The following is a 23,068-nucleotide window of genomic DNA, read 5'->3' as shown; positions in this document are numbered from 1 at the left end:
ATAAAGTGAGTGAAATTAGAAGCTGATTTAAATGCTGAAGAGTTTTCGCTTGTATTCACAAAATCTTTAAATTAAAATACTGGTCCAAAAATTGTTGATACATCTCAGATTTTTTTACCAAGTCTACGCCAATCCCATTAATTCAGATAAATCTGTTTAGTAAAAGGAGCTGTCAGGACTTTTTTGTCTTTAAGCAGTACTTCCACACACTGTGCCTTATTTTTCTTCTCAAGCACTTGGTAAATGAGAGTTGATACCAGTCAAATGAATCGTTAAATATGCAAATATCTTAGTAGCTGGAAAGCCTTGGAAGTTGATAAGGAAGTTGCAGCTAATGGATTTCACTGGTATGTGACAAAAGGCTGATTACAGTGGGGGGGTAGAGAGGGGGAGCAGCACAGTGCATTAGCTATTAACAGATCAACTCATTCATGTGGAAGATTTAAAGAGCATCATTATTTCTTCCTGGTTATTTATCTCACTGTTTCCTTTCCTCTTTAATCATTGGGAAAACAAAATTCTCTGATCTGATCCAAACTCTTTACAATTAACTAGAACTTTTCAATGACTGCTGTGAAGTATTTATTTAATAATTTTATTGCTTTTCTTCACATTCACCTTTTTTGGCTTTGTTATTTAAATTGGAACAAGTAACAGAATAATAGGGACCCTTCTTGTTCCTGACTCACACATGAAGTACTGTAGATTTTTCTAGGTGTTTTTCTGCATGTTACTGCTCTTAAGATTTTCATCTGTAGGAAACTAGGGGAGCCTTTCAAGTGTGCAACCTGCTTCACCATGGGCAGAAGTTAAACACACCTCTTTAATAGGATCATAGAGCCAGGCTACCAGGAGAATCCCATCCTGACTCACCCAATCCACCTCTTTTCCATGCTGTGCAATTCACTTCAGAACTGAGCATGATCCAATCTAAAAATAAGGGATTTTGCTCTCCCTCCACCCTTGTAGTACTAGAAACTTGTGTCTGTGATGAACAGAAAACTAATTTCCAGTAAGTACTGCTTAAAGATGTGTAATCCATTTGTCTTTGTTGCCAGTATTACACATCTGAATAGCACTTGTCTGAAATTTATCACCCTGGCTCTGACTTTCTTTTTGCCAGCCTTCAGTCAGCTAGGCTAAACATGCCATGCATTTCTAATCTTTAAATTCATAAAACAAATCCCTTAATCTGAGGTGTTTTGTGCACCCACTCCAGTTTTAATTCCTTCTTCAGCCCAGGTAATACAAATCCTGCACAGTTGTGCAATTTGCTTCACCAAGGGCTTATCCAGGCCTCATGTAATGTCTCCAGTATCCCCTATCTCGACTGATTTATTTCTTCTGGTACATCACAGTTCTCTTTTTCATGGATAAATAATATTCATGGTTCTTAACTACCCTGTGTTGACTTAATCTGTGTCTTTGCAGCTAGTCAGCCCCTTGTTTGCAGCAGAATTTTTGGATGCTAGTCCTTAAGTCCCAGGTCTCCAAGGGTATAACTCTAATTCCCGTTTAGGTGTTTCTAGGTTGTAAACTTGATCTTGTTTCTGTACATTAACCCTCCAGGTCATTGCACGAGAGTTAAATGGAAGAGTAGGTCTGGTGTATTTCAGATGAAGAATACCTATGGTTATTTTTATGGCTCTATAAAAGGCTTTAAAATCCACAGGTGTGTTTGAATTGGATTGGTATTTAATGTGGCATAGGGGAACCCAAAGGAGATTAGGCATCTGTGATCATTTTAACAAGGGAAACCCAAAATATACAGTCTCATTGCCCAAGCCAGGAAATTTTAAAAAAAAGTCAAGTTTGTCAGCTTTTGTTTTTCAATATTTCTGAATGTGAAACTTTGGTTATTTTTTATTATTATTATTTTTTTTATTTGGCAACAGAACTGGAGGTTATATGTAGACAAATAGATACTTGTTCATTTGTGCCAAATCAACTCCCACAGCCACACAAGCATGTGGAATATGGAAGAATTTGCAAAATATATCTAGTTGTTTAGCAGAACTGGGGACTTAAGTTTCGTTTTTAAGAATAATAGCGAAAGATCTCTTTGTTGAAATACATGACTGCCAAATCATTGGATGCAATCTCTGTTGTACCTTTGCCCTTTTCTGAGGGAAGAAACAATTTGCAGTTGTTGACAGATGTAATTAAAAGCTTTGTTTTTAGATTTAAACATGTTCTGTAGAAACTCCATTCTCAGTGATGTGCCTCCCCTTCCCTTTCACCCATTCCAGGTGGATTCTTTCGGTAGCAGTCAATGGCTCTTGGTCAGAGGCTGGGAGCTGGCATCTCTTACACGGCTTCTCTGCCTTACCGAGATGTCCGAATGCGGTGCGTGTGAGTGCCTGTAAAGCAGGGGGGTGGGAAGGACACCCCAGTGGCCTGTCAGCTCTGTTTAGATGTTAGTTAGGAATGAACTCTTTCGACCTCCTACCTGAAATCTGGAGCTGGGCACCATGGAGCTCACAGGAGCCCATCAGCGCTCTTCCAACTGCTCCCTGCTTCCCAGAGCCCCAGCATCATTACTGCCCATGGCAGTTCCCATCACAGCATTTCCACCTCTGAGTTACTGAGGGAGACATTGTTATCTTTCTGTAACAAGCTGCAAGGACTGGGTCAGGATATAAGGGCTCTGGAAAGACTCCAAAACAAGGGAGGGCTTTGTTCAGCTGGTGACTCTTACTCACTGCCCTTCATCACTAACCTGGATCCCATCCACATCTTTTTCAAAAGTGCATTGCATTCCGTGGCCTTTTTGTAATGGGCTTGCCATCCACAACAGGACATAAAGGGTTTGGGGCATGGGGTGCTCCAGACAGGCTTCCGAGGCAGCTGGATCTCGGCTGGATGAGAGGAACCAGAAGTGGTGGCAATACAGCATTGAATGCAAAATTTAAGGAGGGTTTCAGGGTAGCCAGACCTTTCCACCAGAATGTGGAAAAGAAAAGCTTAAAATTTAATGTTTTGTGTAAAAGAGTAGCCAGTAGTGCTCCTCCCAATCAGTTCTGCCCTCTTTCCACCCCTGCCTCACTTCCTCCTCTGTGCTCAACAACTGGTGAGGCTGAAGCTGGTTGATGGTGTGTGAAGAGCACAAAGACACAACCTGAGGAAGCATTAATTGCAGGAGAGCACTGGGAGAGTAAAAGTGGTCCTCAAATAACAGCCTGCTCCAATGTGTGCAGCACATGTGTCACTGGGCTGTAATTTGGTGGGACTGGGAGGAAATGTTTTTTCTGAGTCCATCCAGTGTGGGCGTGGGAACACCCACTGTGATACCTGTCTGGTCAGCCAGAAAGATGAGAATGGAGCATCTGGCTTGTGGAGACAGTCTAGGCTGGGAGATGGAATCATCTCACTTTTATGTCAGGAAGGTTGGGTTTTGCTCTTGGCTTTTTTACCATATCCAGTTAAATAGTCTTTTAATTAAGGATAAGCCAGTGTTTCTACCACAAGCTCATAAAGAAACCCACTAAATTATTTGTTGTTTTTTTTTTTTAAACACGCAGTCTCTTGAGAAGAAAGGCCTAGGACTAAATTAGCAAGAATGCTGCAGGTCAGGTTTGAAGTACTGCATGGTGACAGAATTGTTTGGGAAGATTTGCCTGGATTTATCTTTCTGCTTATCTGAGTTACCCTGCTGAAATCACTCAGATTATTTAAGTGAAAAGTGTCTTTCCCCAGTCAAGAATTTTTAGGGTCTCTTCTTGAATAGTGAGTCCATTAAAGCAGGGCTGGCTTATTACTTTACTAAACCTCTAGCTGAAATGTTGTTATTCAGAATGGTTTGTAACAATATCTTCACAATATCAAACTTTTAAAAATGTTCCTAAATAAGCATAGGCAATATGGTGGCATGAAATAAGTGGCACATTTTATCTCCCATATGTCATTCCAGTCAGGTAGGGGTGGGGTTTTTTCAGCTATAAATCAGCAGTTGGATTTTATGGTGTTTTTTATGCCAGGTCTTACAGTATATCTGTTTGTCATTGAAGAAAGGTTAATTTTTAGGCATAGAGATTATTATAACAAGGAGAGCAGCCAAAGATAATCAGCTATTTTAACATAATACTAATTTCTGTGCAATGCACATCATCTAGATAGTTAGCTTTTAAAAAAAAACCTTTCATGACAGCTAATGGAGCACAGAACATAACTTGATCCAACTGAAACCTGAGCGACATCCTAATTATTCTCAGACGGAATATTTGCATTTTGTAAGTTTGTAGGAAGGTTTGATTAACATTATATCAAGGTTTTTGTTTCCTCTGTTCCTCAATTCACACTTCTCTTTCTCAAAACAAGTGTGGAAAGCATATCCAAAAGATAAGTTCAAAGGAATTCTGGAACCCAGGCAATGTCTGAGAATCCAGGGGACACTTAGAGTCTTGAGCCTGATGAGTTTTCATGCTACAAATGTTGAGAAGGCCCTGGTCAAAGTATGCTTCCATTTGCTTTGGGTTCTTGAGTATTTTTCATTCTTCATGGTTAGCCGCCATATGTTCAGAGTCTGGATCAAAATGCCCTTATTTTCTGTGTGATTGAGAAGTTCATGACTTCTCTTTAGCTTATATCTTCTGTGTCTTTCTCAGGAAACAGATTTAAGGTTAAGGTAATACAAGAGTTGATAGAAATAGTCTAACAGATAGATTTTGATAAAAAACAGCCCACTGAAATTATTGTAAAAATATACAGAAGAGAAACAAAGTTTTAAAGTCTGTTTGAAGACATCATATCAGTACTTTTAATTCAGTTTAGAATTATGCAAAAAGCACAACAAAAAAAAATACCAAGAGCCCCAATTCCAAAGGAGAATATATCCTTATATATACACTAAGTATAAGTGCTTAAAAATTCCCAACAGTTTGAAGACACTGCATTTGAAGTAATATTTTAAAAAGCTGGCAAGACTATGCCTTTTTCAGCAGTGTTATGCTGCTGACTTAGAAACTGATTATGCATCCACTGAGCATAAAACTTAAAAGTGGTGAGCAAAGTCCAATCAACATTTTTATAGAAAAGCACAGGAGTCACTGCCAAAGTGTCGTAGTTCTGTGAAGCTGTGCAAGCGTCCTGGCTTGCTTAGATTGACTCCTCTGTGGCCCAGCCAGATTTTAAAGTTTAAAAATCTTCACTTTCACTTGAAAAGGCTTCCTGGAATACACAGTAAGTAATGCTTCTAGCTTCTCGGCACGTAACAATAAGTCCAAATACAATTTAAAAAACTAAGAACCCTTTTAAAATTTCAGAAGCTCCTTACAAGAATTAAAACAACAAGGAGATCATGAGTGGGATGATGGAGGTCTGTGCTCTCTGTAGGGAGACACTCAGAGTGCCATCTGTCCCTTGGGAATGTGCCTGCACTGCCAGACTTTGGGTACTCATGGGTGATCTAAATCTTCTTATGCAAGCTTTTACTTCTCCCTCTTGACTCCGTGGGAAATTTAGGCTCACTTAGTCCCTACCTGCAGACCAAAGTTCTCAGCTGTGGCACCATCCTCAGGTGCCCTCCCATGTGCCCACAGTATTAAAGTTGGAGGTGACGGTGACAAGATGTTGTAATTTATTGAACGGTCAGTGTGAATCTTAGCTGATGTTGCCAGTTAAGATAGCACATAGGAAACAGCCAGATCCTGTACATTCCTCCTGAGACTCTCCACCCAGAGTGTACTCAGAATGGGACATATGAAATCTGATGCCATTTGCCTGCACAAAAAGCTCAGTGTGCCCAGAGACATCCCCCACAGACATGTTCGCCCATTTCCCAAGCGGTGCATATACAAATGTACAGGTACAAAAAAGCAGTGCTGTTGTACATTTCTGCATAAAGTAAAATACTCCACTATATAAAATTTTTGATTTTTCTGTTCTTCAAATTTATGAAGAATCTTGTTTTATGCCAAACCCATTTGTATGGCCATATGTTAATTATTCAAGGCAGACTTGCAGAAAGTTATTAGATTGCACGATTACTTTGTCTGTCATGCAGGTAGCTTGGAAAGGAAGGAAAGTGTGAAATGTATAATTCAATCTGAGTATCATTTATGAGAATCATGTAAGTAAGAATGCTTTAGGAAATCAGCTTCATTTAGATGGTGCTGAAAGGATTCTGCATTCTGTTCTCAATTTGAGAATCTTTAAGGTGAAGTGTAAAATATAAAATAGAGTGGATCTGTGAAAACCTTAATGTTGTGTCCTTTGCCTCATTGTGAAGCAAGTGGTGGTCTATGGGAGCTCTGACAGTGCTATTCAGTCTTCTTAGTGTGTTCCATTGCTCTTAAAGAGGTGTTAAATTACATTAAAGGAAACTTTCCAATTACCTAGCCTAGAACAAGTCAAATCAGAATGTAAAAAATACTGTATATTTTCCTAAACATTCTGAAGTAGGTTCCAAAAATCCTGCTGATAGTGTGTATTCCTGTTTTCTACCTGAATCTTTAAAAAAAATGCTCCTAGCATTTACAATTATAGTTAGAGAAATCACCTAGTTGAAGACTAAACCTGTCAGTTCAGTTGTCTTAATGAAAGAATAGCTCTGTACTTCCAGTATATCCCCTTTTTAACGGTACTGAAATAAAACACGTGAATGTTGTCTTCACTATTTCATTATTTTCATTTATTTATTGAAATAACTACACCCACTTCTGTTGCTTGATGTTTGTATAAATGGCAAAGTAAGTCGAGCTAACTGTTTAGTTAGGAGGATTCACTCCCTGTCTCTTTAGACTATCATCCTACAAATGCTTATATAATTTACTTGGCATATATGTGTAGCAGGTTTTCAGTTAAATGAATATTGATGGAAATATTACCCTAGGTTATAAAATAATCAGAGATTTGTTTAGTTCTGTTTTGTGGAACACCAAATGCTTTATTGTGACTTAACTATTAAACATGTGTGCAGCTTCTTCCAGTGCACATAGTTCCCAGTTTTTATGTGTAAAATAAAATCCATATTAGTGTGTGATATCTGTGTATGAAATTTGCAGATACTAAGAAAAAATGCAATGTTAATGGTATATCTTTATTTTGTAGCTTGGATCATCCTCCTCTGTGCCTTTTACATCCATATTCTCGCAGCTGTTTATGACTGTTGTAGTCCCTCTTATTATTGGACAGGTATGTCTTTTAAATATACATTCTTATTTAAAAAAAACAAGATAAAGAGAGCTATCTTAAAGACAGACTGGCAAGCTGATAAGCTGCCACATAGGAACAGCCTCAGGATAGTGAAGTCTAATATCAGGGAGAAGATGCTACAGTGCTCCCTGGAGCCACATTGATCTTTGTTGAGATTGAGCATCTGTCCCTCACTACCACAAACATACGCTTCTGCAGAGTGAGGAGGGAGCTTGTGAACATAAAGTGGGAAAAATGGCAGCCCAGGCTGTGAGAAATTCCAGCCCCATACAAATGAGCATTGAGAATACTGCAGAGTCCTTTTGTGGCATGCCCTTTGCCTGGGGTTGAAGGAAGTCCTTCCTCCCTGTGTAGTATCTACTAATAATTACAGGAATAAAAAAAATCTCAACATTAATAAACATATAAAGGCTAAGCGGTCACAAGTTAAGAAATCATTAAATTAAAGCTGCTCAAGCCATTTTGCTTATACTTTGCAATAAGGGGTTTAGTTGCACAACTGTAAACTATTTTTACGTGACTTCTCTATCATGTTACACTGGGTGGAAGAAATCTGTGAAATGAGCAGTTATTCAATGTTTAATTTTATACTCATTGTTCATATGTTCACACAAAGCTTTATTTTTCATGGCATGTGATAAAAAACTTCCACTGAATGTAAAAAATGCTAATTGCATATGTAAGGTTTTCTGTGATCCTTGTCTTCATGGTGTCTGTTTGTTCACAAATGTAACTATTAGTTACTTTTTCTCCCATGTCGTGGTGGGAAACCACAATAGTAAGACCAAAAGTTGTCATAACTGTTGCCACTGTTCCTGGACTCTGTAAGTCTAATTTTCACTTACTTGTAAGTGGTTGTTGTTCTCAGGCATTCAGAATGCACAGAGGGAATATCAGTAGGATTTGCAGCTCATTCTAGCATCCAGTTGAACTCTGGTTTCAGCTGGCACCTTCTGAATTTTGTCAGCCTAAAGCAGACTTTGAAATGGAAAGCATGATTAAAATGCAATTAAAATGAAAGCAGAGGCTATAAAGGAGCACCTTGGACAAGGTTAGGAATATCTATCATTGCCTGTGCTACATAGGACAATCAGTCTTGTATCAAACTATAATTGCACATTTCAAAATTGGCATTTACTGAAAATTTACAAATTCCTAGTGAAGTTTCTTTTGATTGAAAACACGCATTGAAGTCTAATAAAGGGACAAGGATGATGACAGCATGCTTGCTGTATAACCTCTCTGCAATCATATCATCTGGAAAGTGGACACATCAGCTCTATGTCCCTCTATGATGAACTGCTCTCAAGCTTTGAATTAAATGCTAGAGAGTTTCCTTATTAGTTTGGACAAAGGGTTGCTAATTAGCCTATCTCTGCGTTGCATTCTTACCTCATCAAAATTAAGTGTCCACCAAAAGCAGACAAGCAAAAGTACTTGAATCCTCTTCTGAAAGGTCCAAGCACTGGAAGCTGTTAGTCAGAAGCCTTAGGTAGAAATTTCTAGGAAACAAATGCATGGCAGCAGATTTAGCAATAAAATGTCCTATAGCCATGGAGCATCATTAGCTGTGCTGCAATGTAATAAGCCCAAAAATGATGGTAGATTGCTGGACAAAGTGATGGCAAAATTTCAAGAGAACTTTCATCTGTATATATAATGGAATGTTACTTTGGAAAGATGTTTTAAGAAATTGATATGTGAGCTAATTGGTGTTCTTTCACCTGTAAGAAGTGATAAGGCTGAGTATGATGAATTGAGCAGTAGGCATGTGGAACAAGTGCTCTGTGTGATCAGAAGATTGAAATCAGAATCATGATGAGACTTAACTGAGATGGGATTTAGGAGTTCTGATAAAGACTGAAAGAAAAAATAGAGAATCTTAAAGCTTGTGTAACCTAGTGACAAATTAATAGTTTGGGTTTTTATAAATACGCTTCAACAAGAAATAGGATGATTCTTCTTTAAAAGTGTTTGAAGCAGTTGCTGGAAGTGAAAGGTCAACAGAAGTTGCTCACATTTCTCTAAGCATAAAGACTTTGTTTCTGAAGTTACTGCACTGTCTATATCTGTGCAGAGGATGTGGAAGAGAAGAAATGCTAATGAAAGCTGCAGATCAGAAATGCCAGTAGTTTACATTGATTGTCCTGATTAGGTAGAGCTGTACAAAGGTAAACCAGCCTGCCCAGATAGGAATAGAAGCCTTTTTTGAAGGTGGATATCCAAAACTAATGGGCAGGAGTCAGGGAAGACTATGAGCAAGAAAAGGACTGATACCGGGAGATGCAGTGATGGGTTTACTTGCCCTTCATCTGCTCCAATTAAATGGGAAGTTCTGCCCTTTGTTCACAGACCACCACTGACTCATCACTGAACTGTTGCCCAACATGTGGCACAGGGACATGTGTGTGAATCACAGGTCACTCGCTCTGTGATTCCTGATGTGTCAGGAGATAATGGCCCACAATTCCTGAGTGATGCCTTCAGCAATTAATTTGAATTTATCATTTCACGCCCACAACTTCAATTCTTTACCACTTGCAGCCATTCTGTTCAGCAGAAGAGTCAGTGGAAGAAGGCCTGGTAAGGTTACCTGGTAGCAAAGAGCTTTATTGGGGTGAAAAAAAAACCAGGCTTGAAACCTGCTTGTTTGGAGGATTGCCTCTCCTCAGCCTTCCTAACTCATCTGTGATCAACGAGGGCTTTATGCTTGAACCACATCAGTGTAAAACAGAGGAGGCTGCTTGAAGAAAGCGTTCTCCAAGGGCTTTATTTTCCTTAAAATAATCTTGCCTCTGGAAAAACCTGTGTTGCCTAAATGCTCGTTTCCTGAGCAGGCTGCAGAGCTGGCTGTTTGAGCAGCCCCTGGGATATAAGTAAAGCAGATAAAAAGGTGCTTTTAGATTTGTTTGGGGTTTTTTGTTTACTTTATGGCAAAATGTATCAAAAGTTTTGGTTGCTTGGCTAGCTTGTCAGAATTTTTGATGATGGGTGGGAGAAAGAAGTCACAACAGTGTAATTTGATGCTTATTTTCTACTGCTTTTTGAACATTTTTTTTGCTTTTTAGGACTACTGTTTACAGGAGTCAAACATGCTCTTCTAGCTGCTGACATTGAAATGTGTAAAGGGCTGCAGGTACAGGCTCTGCTCAGGTGGTGGCCCATTCTTTAGGGAAAGGAAGAGCTGTTAAAGAAGGACGAAGATATTATGTTATCAGAAAGGCACTGAGTCTCACATATAGCAGTGATTGATAGATGGTCCCCAGTAAGGAGAATCGCTCTGTTCTTTGTCAGAGATGTGCAGGTTGTCTGAACCTAAAAAATGGTGTAGCCTGTGTCCTCAGTGTCTGCAGATGTGTTCTGCTAATTGACAGGCTGATGTTACTCAAATCAGTATTGATAGTATAATATTGCATTTGTATTTGTAGAGTAACGAATAAGGCCCTTCTGACAAGAGGTCTCGAAAAGGAACATAATCTATAGTATTTTATAAAGATCTAATTTACTATAAGCCTTGAAGATCTGTAGTGGGTGAGAGCTTGTTATTTGTGCATCACTCTTGTATACCTCTAAGGGGAATTTGAGAATACTTGTTATACAATAAACATGGTAATAGATATTTCATGGAAAAGATTTTTGAATCTGCTCTGGCAGCTTGAAGTTCTGATTATTTTTTATCTGGGTAGCAGAGTCCTGGGTAAGATTGCTGCTCTTGAGCTGTTGTGGTTTTCCTACAATCATTGTTTCCCTGTCCGTAGATATTGGTAATACTTCTAGGCATCAAAGTGTAAGGTTTTGAGAAATATCCAAGCAGTTTCATCTTAACCAGTTGCAAGATTTAGCTGGCAACTGTTGTTTCTTTGCTTATTTTTTTCTTCTGAAGTGACAGATAACAGGAACAGTGAAACCCTCTGCAATGTTTCCTTTTCCCTTTTTGCAGACTTACTCCATTCCCTACACCTAAGTGCTTATGACAGACTTTTATTTTATGCTTTATATTAAAGAGTGATTTATGATTAAATGTTAATGAAATAGAATTTTCACCATGCTTTCATTATATTCTACTAGTTTGAACATTTTTCAAAGCAGCACACCAAAACCCACTGTTTTCTATGAATAAATAATAAAAAGCTTGTCTGTACATTATCATTCATGCATTCTCTAGTTGCCCCATTGGTAATTTGTCTGCCAGCATAAAGTGGGCACTTCACATTAAACAGACCTTAACTAAAGCTAAAATTAATGTTATGATTCTGTGTAGTTCTTCTTCCCAAATCTATAAAATGAAACCAGTTGTACAGAAATCCTCACTGAATCTAGTCACACACAAAAAAACTCTTGATGTGCTACAAGTAAAGGATTTTAAGTGCCTTCTGCATCATTGCCCAAAATGTTCCAGAGGAGCCCTATCAGCATTTGGGAGCTGTGCTTATAAACACAAGTCTAAAAGGGTGCTATGTTGCAATACAAGGTGTAAGTGAAATTGAAACTAAAAAGCTTAGCAAGGTATTTATTTTTAAAGAATGAAAAATGGAAAGGGGAAGGTAGGTGGCAGTTGATAGGGAGGAGAATTAACTATTTAACTAAGGTGCTGAAAACAAAAATTAACAGAACTGTTATCAAAAAAAAGGGGGGGAACAGTGTCAAATCTTTCTGTTCTTGTAAATTAAATCCACATAAAAGTAGCCCTGATTCTCTTCAAAGTCCAGGGGAGCTGCAGGGAGGAGAAGTACCCTGGGAGATGAGCTCTCCCAGGAGCTTGTTGCAGAGGACCAGAAAAGTGGATAAACAGCCTTGAGAGCACGGTTCACTCCCTACTAACACCTGACTCCAACAGGGAACAGAGCCTCCTTTCCACAGAATGCAAAATGTGAAGGAAACATACTGCTGCTGCAGGCATCCTTCACATTTTTACTGTGTTGGACCTGTTTATAAGGTTTTAAAACAACAGTTGTAAATTACCCTAAACTGTGAAAGTTAATTTTGAAAATGGCCTCATGTGGTTTTTATAAACCTTGCTTTAAAGGTGTATACGTGTCGGGAGCTACCTCTTGGGAGTAAGCTGACTGACATAATGGAGTAAGATAGCTTTTAGGGGAGGGAATTTGGTAAGCTGAGGTAAAAAAAAAACATGTTGCTTGTAGAAAAAGATTTTTTTTTACCTCAGATTGCAAAATGATGGGCTTTTTACCACCCCATCTTCAGAAAAGAAATGTTCAGAAAATAAATATTAGATTGCACACACTGTAGCATAAGGATAGATTCGACATTTGTTGGTGTCCTAGGAAAGCAGGCAAAGCATCACAAAGTTTGGAACTTTACAGCCGTATTCAGGATCAGGTTGGAATTTATGCCTTCACACAGATAAAATCCCTGTGAAATCATCAGGACAGGGTCTGGCTGAAGTGGTGCAAGTTTTGCTTTGTGAATTTGAACTGGCATGCAGACCATGTATATATGGAGGCTGGCTATGCTATAGAAATCTGTGAAGAATGCTTATCTTACCATCTTATTTAATTTATATAACCCAATTCATCTCTCTTCTATTCCAAGATCTGATTCTTTATATTGGTTTTTACAGCTTCTCTCATCTTAGTTGATTTTCTTCCCAGTTTTCTCACCTTCCATGTCTTACAGGCTTCACTGACTGATATTGCTGATATTCCATGCAATTGTCTTTCTTGTTTTGCCATCACTATATAAGAAGATACATGAAAAAAATACTGGACCGTTGAAAATATCTATCCTGACTCAAAGATTTTCAAAAGAAAATTTTGTGTTTTAGACTTCATTACATAAGTCTGTTGCTATAAGTAGTAGTACTGTCATTAAGAATGAGTTAGGAATCTTACCTTAAAAGACAAATAAGGTAACTGCTGCATTTAGGTGTGGTGATAATCCAGCAATTTCAGCTAGTTTACTCATGTGTTTGAACACAAGGTAAACGTGACTTGTGTTTCTTTGTTGAGGTGGTAAAGCCCCAGCTGTTTTTCCCAGGTATTTAGAAGAACCTACCAATACATAATAAAAGGAGCAGAAGTGCAGTAAAACCACTGTAAATTCTGTTGAAGAGGAAGGCAGTCCAAAAGAATTGGTAGAATCAGGAAAAATCTATTTTAAATAATGATGTAAATACCAAGAGAGCCTCTTGTATATAATGGAAACAGAAAAGGTGACTTCTTATCCATTTCCTCGGGGTTTTTTGGGTTTGGGTTGTTTGGTTTGTTTTTTGTTTGTTTTTTCATTTCTTGGGTTAAATAAACAAATAAGCTACAGATCTAGACAATTTTTAGCAGATGTCCTGCATGACTAATGTCAGAAATGATTCCATTCCCTATAAGGGCGGGGGGGGGGGGAGCTCCTTGCCCTATTTAGTTCAATTAATAATGAACATTAATGAATTACACTGTTTATTGCATTTTTTATCTTGTGTGTCCAGCACTTGAGCAGACAGGTGGAAATGGTCTAGCTGTATTTTACTGACAGATTTCTCTGGGCATACAGTGTGGCTGTTCTGAAGTTACAATTAGAGAAGTGAATTGTTTTTCTGTAGCACACCCTCTGCTATTTTCATGTGTGATCTAATAACAGATGAGCATTATTTACCTGCATTCCTGGAATGGCAGATCGTGTTTCTTTGCCCAAGAATGTTAAGTGAAAGAAGCATTTGAGCAGTGAGCCCATTTGCTTAGGGAGGTTGGTGTTTAGACAAGGAGGTTATGGCAGGATACAGAGCAGTCTGTAGGAAAAATACTGTGGATATAACTATTCTGGTAGGAGAACTAAATTGAAATGGGGACACTACTGTTAATTCAAGTGTAATTACATTTCTTTGTTGTTAAAAATTAAATCCTGGGCGAGAGGAAAGTTTGAGCCTGAAACTGTGTTTTGAAGCAAATTTGAGCTGATGCCTTTCCAAAACCTTTGGAGATTGCCAGAATGTAGTCTTCAGGAGGTGGTTGCCTGCTGAACACATTTATGTTCTTTTATTGTTTAACTTTTCTGTAGGTTTATCAGCCTCTTTCATCATGCAGGTTATTTATAAAATATCACCTACTACGAAGTTTTGCTTCTCTCCTGCTGTTCTCTCCACTAAACTGCAGCTTGAGGGAGGGATTCACCTTCATGTTCTTTCATGTGCAACCTCTGGGTCAGCCTTTTCCTGTCTTTGGGGCTGGCACCTGAATCTGCATGAAAATCTTTACGGTGCATCACTCCCTGTCACTGCTGAGCTCAGCCTTGGCCAGGGATGGATGGATCCTTCTTGGAGCTGGCTGGCACTGGCTCCATCAGTCATAAGGGAAGCTTCTGGCAGCTTCTCCCAGAAGCCACCCCTGTTGCCTTCCCTGCTTCCAAACCTTGCCACAAAATCCAATACATCCCCTTTTTGCTCTTATCCATCAGTGTGATGCAGCTATTTTGGATACCAGTGGTTGATATTAACATTCAGAAATGACTGTGTTAGCTTGTGCTGCATTTCAGACAAATGAAGCTTTCGTATCTCAGCCCAGGCTCTGAATGTGTGTTGTCTTTATTGTATTTGTGGCATTTATCATTATTTCACTACAAATATTCAGAATTTTGGTTTTTGTAGTTCTGTATTTACCCTGAAAAGTTATAGAATTGGGTTAAGAATTAAAAAGCTTTCAAAGCATCCTTGTCCTGAAGCAACTCTGCCAGGCATGAATAACAAATGGATTGTTTTTCAGTCAAAATGAATCAGCTGACATGAGCTTCTGTAGGGTTATATTTCTCCCATCAAGTTATACAAGAATTTAGGTTACCTTGAATCAGTGATTATAGGCGGAATTGACCTCTGAAATTATAGATCACGTTGAACCTTGTGACAGGATCAAAATGTAAGGGATTCTGTGTTAGAGAAGACAAATTTTGTCTTGTGTTTTGTGCACATTTAGCGTGACACTGGGTTGATTAGATGATTTCCTGAAGCCACAATTTAGTTCTTCAGAGTGTGACTGTATAATTTTTTTAAAAATACAATGTGCAGTAAGAAGCTGTACCAGTACTTATGGTTACTGATTCGCAAAAATTCCAGGCTAGGTAGAGGTGGATATTTAAAGAAGGTATCACTCAATTGAACAGATTCCGAGGAAATACTTGCAGTTTCATTTTTAAATTATTTTTTTTTAATTTCTCTTCTATGTTAGTGAAGGATGAATATGTGTATAATGTTATTATTGTCATGTCTATTTTAATTAAAGCCTGAACAAGCACAGGGTTATAGGTATTGTACTAAATACTTCTACTAGAAATTGTACTGTGGCATAATGAACCATCACTTTTCTTTTTCAACATCTCGTTACTTTCAGTATAAATCTTCTGGAAGGACCATAAATTAATAGGTGGCCTTAAGTAGTTTTTCTTCTTCCCCAATGTGACAATTTAAGGGATAATAGAATTTTTTTTTTAACTTTCTTAAAAAAAAACCCACTCACTTTAGAAGTGAAAGACTTTGCTTTTTGCTTCTGATAATTAGAGTCCCAAATTTGCTCAGATTTAGACTAATCTGAACTTCCTATTAGATGTCTTTCACATTGCCCTCTGCATGTCTTCACTTTCTTATGTCTCTTTCATCAATGCAGTGTCTTATTCCTACCCAGTAGCTGTAGGAGCTCCAGTGGAGGCTCTTTCAGAAGTCTGGCCTTGTATTTTTTGTTATTTTCTCTCTTTAACATCTGGCAAGTGTGACATTTTAAAGTTCAGCGTTTCCACTGGGGCGTTGAGCATCCCCTTAGATATTTTCCTGCAAATTTATTATTTTTCATCAGCAGGAAGCCCACAAGTGCTGGGAGGTAAGTGCTGATCTTCAGCCTGCTTAGCTTGGCATGAAGCCCATGTGCCAAAGTTTTAATGTGTGCCCTGATGGAGTCTCATTGCTGTGGTGACTGGGATAGCTGCTCCCAGGACTTCCCTGCTGAGAGGCTTGCAAACAAGCCAGAAAACCAGTGAGGAAAACTGAGAGACGTGAGGAAAACACATAGCAACTTGATCCCATGGCTTTGGCATTTGTTGTGTGAAAGGGTCCTACGGTAGCGTTGGTGATGATGCCCTGATATTCATCTTGAATACCTCCAAGATTCTCTGTGTTATTAAACCAGTGGTGGTGATGTTTGCTAATGGCACCACTAAGGGAAGGTCGCGAGACACCTTTGGAGCCCTCTGGCAGAAGTGCTTCAGGATCCTGGGCTGTGATTTCCAAAAGAGCGTGGTAACAGAGAACATCAGGAGGTCTCAGGAGAAATTAGACAAGATAATGTGATTGCTGAAAAATTAACACAAGTTGCAGCTGTACGATAAAAGCTTTAAAAAGTTTTTTCAAACCATATAAAGTAAACAGAAAAACTAAAAGTCACTCCCCAGGCAGGACTAAAATAGATGCATTGTATCTGCTGAGGCTTAGTACTGTGGTATTCAGCATAATTTGAAATTTGAGGGTTGCTTTAAAATTTATAGTAGTTTCTAAATATTCTTGAAAAACTGCTTCATTCTGTTTCCTGAAAGTGCAAAAGTTCCGCTAAGTACGGTAGGTTTCCTTGTTTTCATGTGTTAATTCTGGTATTCTTAAAGCGTGCAAATGGCATTTGTCTTTGGATTTACAAAAACTCCAGATATTCAGAGTTTGAATTATTTAAACTCCCACAACACATGCACTTTTGCTTTTCAAGCTTGAGTTATAATTTAATTAAAAACTTCTGGTGCATCGCTAGCTATTTAAATATTAAAATGTTCCATGGATCACTTTCGATTATCTACCGTCATGAAATTCCTGAAGATGTCAGATTTTTAAGATTCCCAAAGTTGCACTTGGAATTGTCTGTTGATGCAAAGGGGACTGTGATAATTACATACATCCATTAGTATCAGCAGAGGAGATAAACTTTGGGGAGGCTTAATGGGCATGTCTCAGTGACAGCTAGCAAAGAACATTTGGCATGATTAAGGATAGATTTGAATGCACTTGAAAATATACTCTCATTATGGACACCCAGTGGAAGTTGCACTACAAATGTTAAATTCCCCAGAAGAAGAGTTGTGTGGCAGGGAAGCTTTGAAATCCACTGTGGCCATCATCCAAATTACTCTCTTCTCTTTGTGTCTTTCCGCTGTCAGATTCACTTTGTGATGCCCAACTTGGCTCCCTGCATCTTTGAAAAGAGACAACCTGTTGGTTTCTGTGTTTCAGATTGTCCGAAGATATATCAAGGACTGGCTTGAAAGGAAGAAGCCTCCATTTGGTGCTATCAGCAGCTGTGTGCTCCTGATGATCATCTACACAACATTCTGCGATACTTTTGCCAATCCAAATATTGACCTGGATAAATTTAGCTTGATTATAGTCGTGTTCATAAGTAAGTTCAGCCCTAAAGTGACTCTTTTTTTGTGTTTCAGGTCTGTAATGAGCTACGTGTATTTGGGGAGCTGGGGACATGGTGTTAGAGCTTCTAAAGCATTTAGTAAATCAGATTGCCAAACTTCTTAGGAGCTGGATGCATTTAGGGGGTCAAGTAAGAATTTAGAGAGGGATGAGTCCTGCTGTTTAGGTGCCCCTGAGGTTGCTCTGTGCTCCTTCCTTTCTGAAAGGTCATAGTAGTACTTTACAAGCATTTATTGGCATTCTGGTTTTGGCTTCTTTGTTATTAAACAGCTGTAAAATACACAGATGTCACGTTCCAAACAGCAAGGAAAGATTTGGGGTTGAACTGTTATTCAGAAGCACTCTTACAATTTTTAAACTGTTCTTCCTTAGCATATTTTAAACCTAAAAACTAGCTGGGAGTTTGAACGTGTTGATCTGTTTCTGTGGTTGAGCACATTTCTTAGAGTTTCTTTTAGAAGCACTCAGGTCATTCAGCCTTAAATAACATCCACGTGAGAATAGGCTGCTGGTATCCTTGCCATCAGCTGGAAACATTCTTGCAGAACGCTCCCTCCCAGGAAAGGCAGTGCTGTACTGGCACTGTCTCCTCTCCCAGCAGGGAATTCCCATCTTGCTTCAGACTGTCCACAATCAGGAGTTTCAATTTGCATGGAGGAGAGGTAACTACAGTATACTTCAGTATAAATCACACCTCATACTCTAAAACTGTTAGATTTCAAGAAATTGGTCCATCACCTACTTTGAGGTGTGTGTCTGCATGTGCTTCTGTCTAATAAAAATAATGTATCTTCTGCAAATCTGACCTCTACTAAAGCCAGTAGGAAATTTGTCCCTGCTCTTTGTGCATCAGACCTTAATTCTGTCCTATTTGTGGCATTTTTTTTTTTTATTATGAAACATTATACCTGTGTGAAATAATACATGGAATTATAAATATAAAAATGTTTTATTCTGAAAGCAAGAAGTAGGAAGTGATGCTATGGAGCTTTTTTCAAAATGCAATGAACTTGCACTGGCACCCAAGAAGGACCTTGCACTTAAATCAGTGCAGAGTTTTCAGCAAAAAAGGATGGTACAGAGATCTTCAGCTCAGACTTAACATGCAGAGAAATTCTGAATGAAATAATTTTATGTTACTCTGCTGACCCACTACTTTGAAAAAAAAAAGAAAGTTTCTTTTTTATTTAAAAAAATACATGTTTTTCCTAGAGCAGTTGATGTACAGTGTTTGCTTCTGTTGCCTTGCTTGGCCTTTATTTCTCTTCAAGACAACTCTGTACTTGTGCCATGTAGAATGAAATGTACCATTTGCTGTGGAATACACTGAAAATAATATCTACGTGTTCATTGCCAGTGTACATAACTGGAATTTCTTAGTAAGAACATTAACATAAGCACTGGAACTGCTTGGAACATATTAGACAATTGGATTTTTTTTTTTTTTTTCTGGAATATTTATAAAACCAAGAACCAAGGAAGTTTTGGAGATGGGTATGCATATTGTATTCTAGAAAAAGGTTCTGTATCACCTTTGGATGTGTTGGCTGGATGTGTGTGTTCTGTTACACCAGGAAGTGAAATTAGCACGAGGAGTTTGAGATGAAACTGAGTTTGTTATTCTGCTGATTAATGTTTTTATGTCATTTTTATGCTAATATTCTAGCCACAGGAAAATATTCACAAGGAATAATTGGTAGCAACACATGTTTATTGCTTTACAGAATTATGTGTAATAAACCAAGGGATTATTTTTTTCTGTGCATATTAAATTAATGTACTTAGTTGGAGCAAAGTTGTAATTCAGGAACATTGGATTGCTCCTTTAGTTGAAGGAGGAATTAAGTACCTGCTGAGGTGACATTTATACATTCTAGGAAATGTATGTAGAAGAATAGAAAATGTCACTGGTAATAGCTAATATCCCTGCCATGTTTCCCAATTGTAAACTGGGGTCAAAATCAAATGCATTGTCTTGAATTGCAGTGCCCTATGAGGCATGTCAGCCTTACTGCACTCACAAGTTTTGCAAGGAATAGGGACAGGACCCACCCCAGGTTCTGCTGCAAGTAAAAGCCTTTCCCCCAAAACCCACAAACTCAGAAAAGGCCTGTGCAGGTCACAGGGTCTCTCCTCCAGCCTTCTGGGGAGTCCCCATCTTCTGGGGTGATCTCAGTGTTTACAGCTACTCATGGAAGCCACTGGCTTCTCCTTGTATCTCTACAGTCCAACAGTGGGCTCTGTGCCCCCCAGAGCCCCTGTGGGTGTCAGCAGAGCTGGCAGAGAGAAGAGCTCCCCTTGGGATGCTCACAACTACCTGCACTTACAGAGCTTGAAGGAAATGTCTGACACACACTGCCCAGCCCAGGAATTAGCCTTAATCTCAGAGAGAATTCAAACATCTATGATAATCTTCTCTTCCTCTCCCCATGAAAGATCATGATTAACATACCCAGGGCTGAGAGTATTTATTTGGATCATCCTTAGACACTGTGCTTTCTCCTATAGAATAGCAACTCTAAATGCCCAGCAACCAGAGCATGTCTGACAGGTTTTATGTTGTCAACCCAAAAAGCAAAACTTGTTCAAAGACGTGTGCAACATATGCACTATTTCCTGCCATTCATTGTGTCAAGAAATACTTGATTCAGAGTTCTTCCAGGAAGAACTTGTGCAGCCATGACATTAATTCTAGCTTCCCTGGATACAATGATCTGTATTGTTCTTCCAGGCAGTCTTTAAAGGTTGTCTGTCAGTGGATTTCTTTGGATAGATTTGGTCCAGCCTCGTTTCTGACCTGTAGTATGGCAACAAAAGGCATGGACACGGTAATTACAATCATGCTCTAATTTTAGTTTGTTTCTCTTTCAGTATTTTCTGTTCAGATGAGCTTCATGTTTTTGACTTTCCTCTTCTCCACAAGGTAATTGAATGTGCTGAATCACAATATTTCTTTTGTGTGATATCTTTGTTTTGGGTGACAAAGTTTTTGCAAATGTGTAAAGGCAGGTTTCTGAATAGGGGTGACCTCATTTTGGTTATTTCATATTGTCCTTGCTGCATTTTCTCTGTTAGAATTTCATAGGCTAAGAGAGCAGGACTTGAATTCTGTCCTTTCTTGTGTGTTAATTACAGAGTTGTTAAATCTCAATCAATCACTGCTATACCTCATCCACTGAAAAAAATGGATTTGCACAGATGTCACTGAAGGTATAATTTGCCCTGCAGACATGCTGATGACATATGAGAGAGAGAACTCAGTTTGACTTTTTACATCTCAAGATACATTTGCTGGGCTGGCAATACACTCCTCTCTGAATATGTCAAATTTGCTACATTTATATGGTGATTCTTAAAAGACAGTTGTCCTGAACTAATGTTTAGTAGAGCTTTTTTTTAATCTTTTTTGAAAATATCAACCAGGAAAGACAGTTGTACGTTCACTTCTCAAAAAGTAGTGCTGTGAGAATGGTGTTAGCCAGTGACTCAGGGCATCACTGGTGCTGGTTGGAGTAGCCTAAGTTGTCCTCTCACTCAGGCTTACTGAAGTATTTGTTTTAGCAGCGCTCTGCTGAAAGGGGAGTGCCACAGTACAGCAGACTCCAGGCATATGCTTTATATAAATTATACAATATCCATAAGGGAGAATCACAAAGAAGGGTACAGTGTCTTAGAGCTACTTAGGCTTTTTTTAGTGCCACAAGAAAATTTCTCTGTGACAAGATCATATCCTGGCCTTAAAAGGGATTTTTAAATAACTTCTGAACTGCTAGACCTAACCTGGGGGGAAGATATGGCCCAACTGTGAAATCTGAAATGCCTTAAGCAGTAACCAGCTCAGTATGGTGAATATTTAGAATCTCATAGAATTACTCCTAATTTGGATACAAGGATGATCAATTGGCCAGTCATATCTCTCTCTATATATATGTCATTTCCCCACTCCTCCTGGCCTTAGTTCTAGTGTTTAAACGCTTACATGTAGTTTTTCTCTGAAGTGGAAGCTAACTCCCTTGTGCAGACTCAATATATTGTCCAAACTGAGCATTTTGTTACTGTTTCCTACTAGAAAAAGAAATCATAGGTCATTCTCTCTTCTTTTGTGGAGGCAAGTGGCCGCTGCTGTGATATTTTTGCATGTTTGACAAAATAAACTTGGCTGTAATAAAGTTGTGTCCTACACACCAAGTCTTCAAAATTCCTGGCCTTCACATGGGAGTGTATTTATTAGAAAACTTGCCACAACATAGAAACAATTCTGCTAAAAAAAATAAATCAAACACTACTGTTCATTTATGAGTGGAATTATTTCTATCACTAGACTGATCAAAGCGATGTGAACGTGTATATGGAGCCTCAAAGTAATAAATTTGATAGACACTGTTTTAAGAAGGTTTTACTATCAGAGGTTATTAAAACTCTTTTGTTTTGCAGGAATAACTCTACTTTCACACCAGCAGACACAGTGGCTATAGTTTTTTGTTCCACACACAAATCCCTCACCCTGGGTAAGTCAGGAGATAAGCTTGTGAGCAAAACAATAACATTCATGCCTTGCTGTGTTTAAAAAAAAATGGTTTGGCTGCTGGTTTTTTTCTGCTTAAATGGTTTTGGGTTTAGTGTGATAAGTACTGATACCAGTATGATACTAATAGTAGGATAATATTCTTGCAGAGATGAAATGAATGCTTTCTACAGGGCAGAGAGCACAATCTTCTCAGCTGAGGTTTTAGTGGTTGTAGAGTAAGATCGCCTGATTTGTGGAAAGCTGTATTTTGCTTTCTGTTCTTATTCTATTGTTCTGTCCTGTTCTTATTCTTTTCTGTTGCCTAATCCAATGCTGATAAAATTTCAGGTTTGTTTCTGAAGAGATTGCAAGGTGTCTTCTTGCCCAGATTGACAGTAAAACCTTGCATCTAAAAGCTGGGATGAAAAAGTGAAAATCAAAGGATGTAGTTTATTTAGAAATCACAGACAATACTCTTTTGCTTAACGTGACCAAAATGCATGTGTTGAAGTCAGCAGATACTTTGGATAGCTTTATTTCTTGGAATTTATTTATCAAAACATCATAGAGGTATTTGTCACTTATGACCCCATAGTAATAGAATGTTCTGGTGGGTATTCACAAAATACTGTTAAATCAGAAATACTTACAGCCACTTGCTACTGGTTCAGAACTGGTTCAGTTCAGTTCCATTATGTTCAGACAGGGACACAACTGGACTGTTTTCAGATTATAAAAACAGATGTTTGGTAAAGCAAATATGACTGAATATCTGAGTCTTTTCAAGAGTGTATCTGTGAAAGAGGAACATAGCTAGTGTCAATAACAAAGGTAAGAACTCAGCCTGGAACAGGGAAGGAACAAGAACTTAGATGTTTTCCAAGTCGGTTTGATAGAGCAAAACTCACCTCAGGTTTCTTTGCTTGAGCCAGGCTGGTGCTGCAGAACTGTTAGCAAGTGCCTTTGAAATATGTGGAAGTGGAGGAGTTCCTGGAAGACAAGGAATAATCAAA

The 23,068-nt window shown here is 38.6% G+C and overlaps 1 protein-coding gene across 5 annotated transcripts in view; it reads left to right on the top strand.

Annotated features, from left to right (window-relative positions):
* Window positions 1-23,068, top strand: part of SLC10A7 (solute carrier family 10 member 7) — a 139,519-nt gene that overhangs the window by 95,193 nt on the left and 21,258 nt on the right. For 4 of the 5 annotated variants that reach the window (XM_005525597.3, XM_088056753.1, XM_088056754.1 and 1 more), the window contains exons 7-10: window positions 7,048-7,131; window positions 17,357-17,522; window positions 20,420-20,471; window positions 21,983-22,056. In XM_005525597.3, coding sequence (XP_005525654.1) covers window positions 7,048-7,131; window positions 17,357-17,522; window positions 20,420-20,471; window positions 21,983-22,056 — 376 coding nt within the window. The remainder of the gene's footprint in view (window positions 1-7,047; window positions 7,132-17,356; window positions 17,523-20,419; window positions 20,472-21,982; window positions 22,057-23,068) is intronic. The other variant, XM_014254822.2, reaches the window with a different exon arrangement.

This window comes from Pseudopodoces humilis, chromosome 6 (assembly GCF_049639895.1).
Source record: "Pseudopodoces humilis isolate 2021_Gansu_Grassland_sample_001 chromosome 6, ASM4963989v1, whole genome shotgun sequence".
NCBI classification, from domain to species: domain Eukaryota; kingdom Metazoa; phylum Chordata; class Aves; order Passeriformes; family Paridae; genus Pseudopodoces; species Pseudopodoces humilis.
The sequence above is the reverse complement of the archived record's forward strand: the minus strand, read 5'-3'. Positions and strand labels throughout refer to the sequence as shown.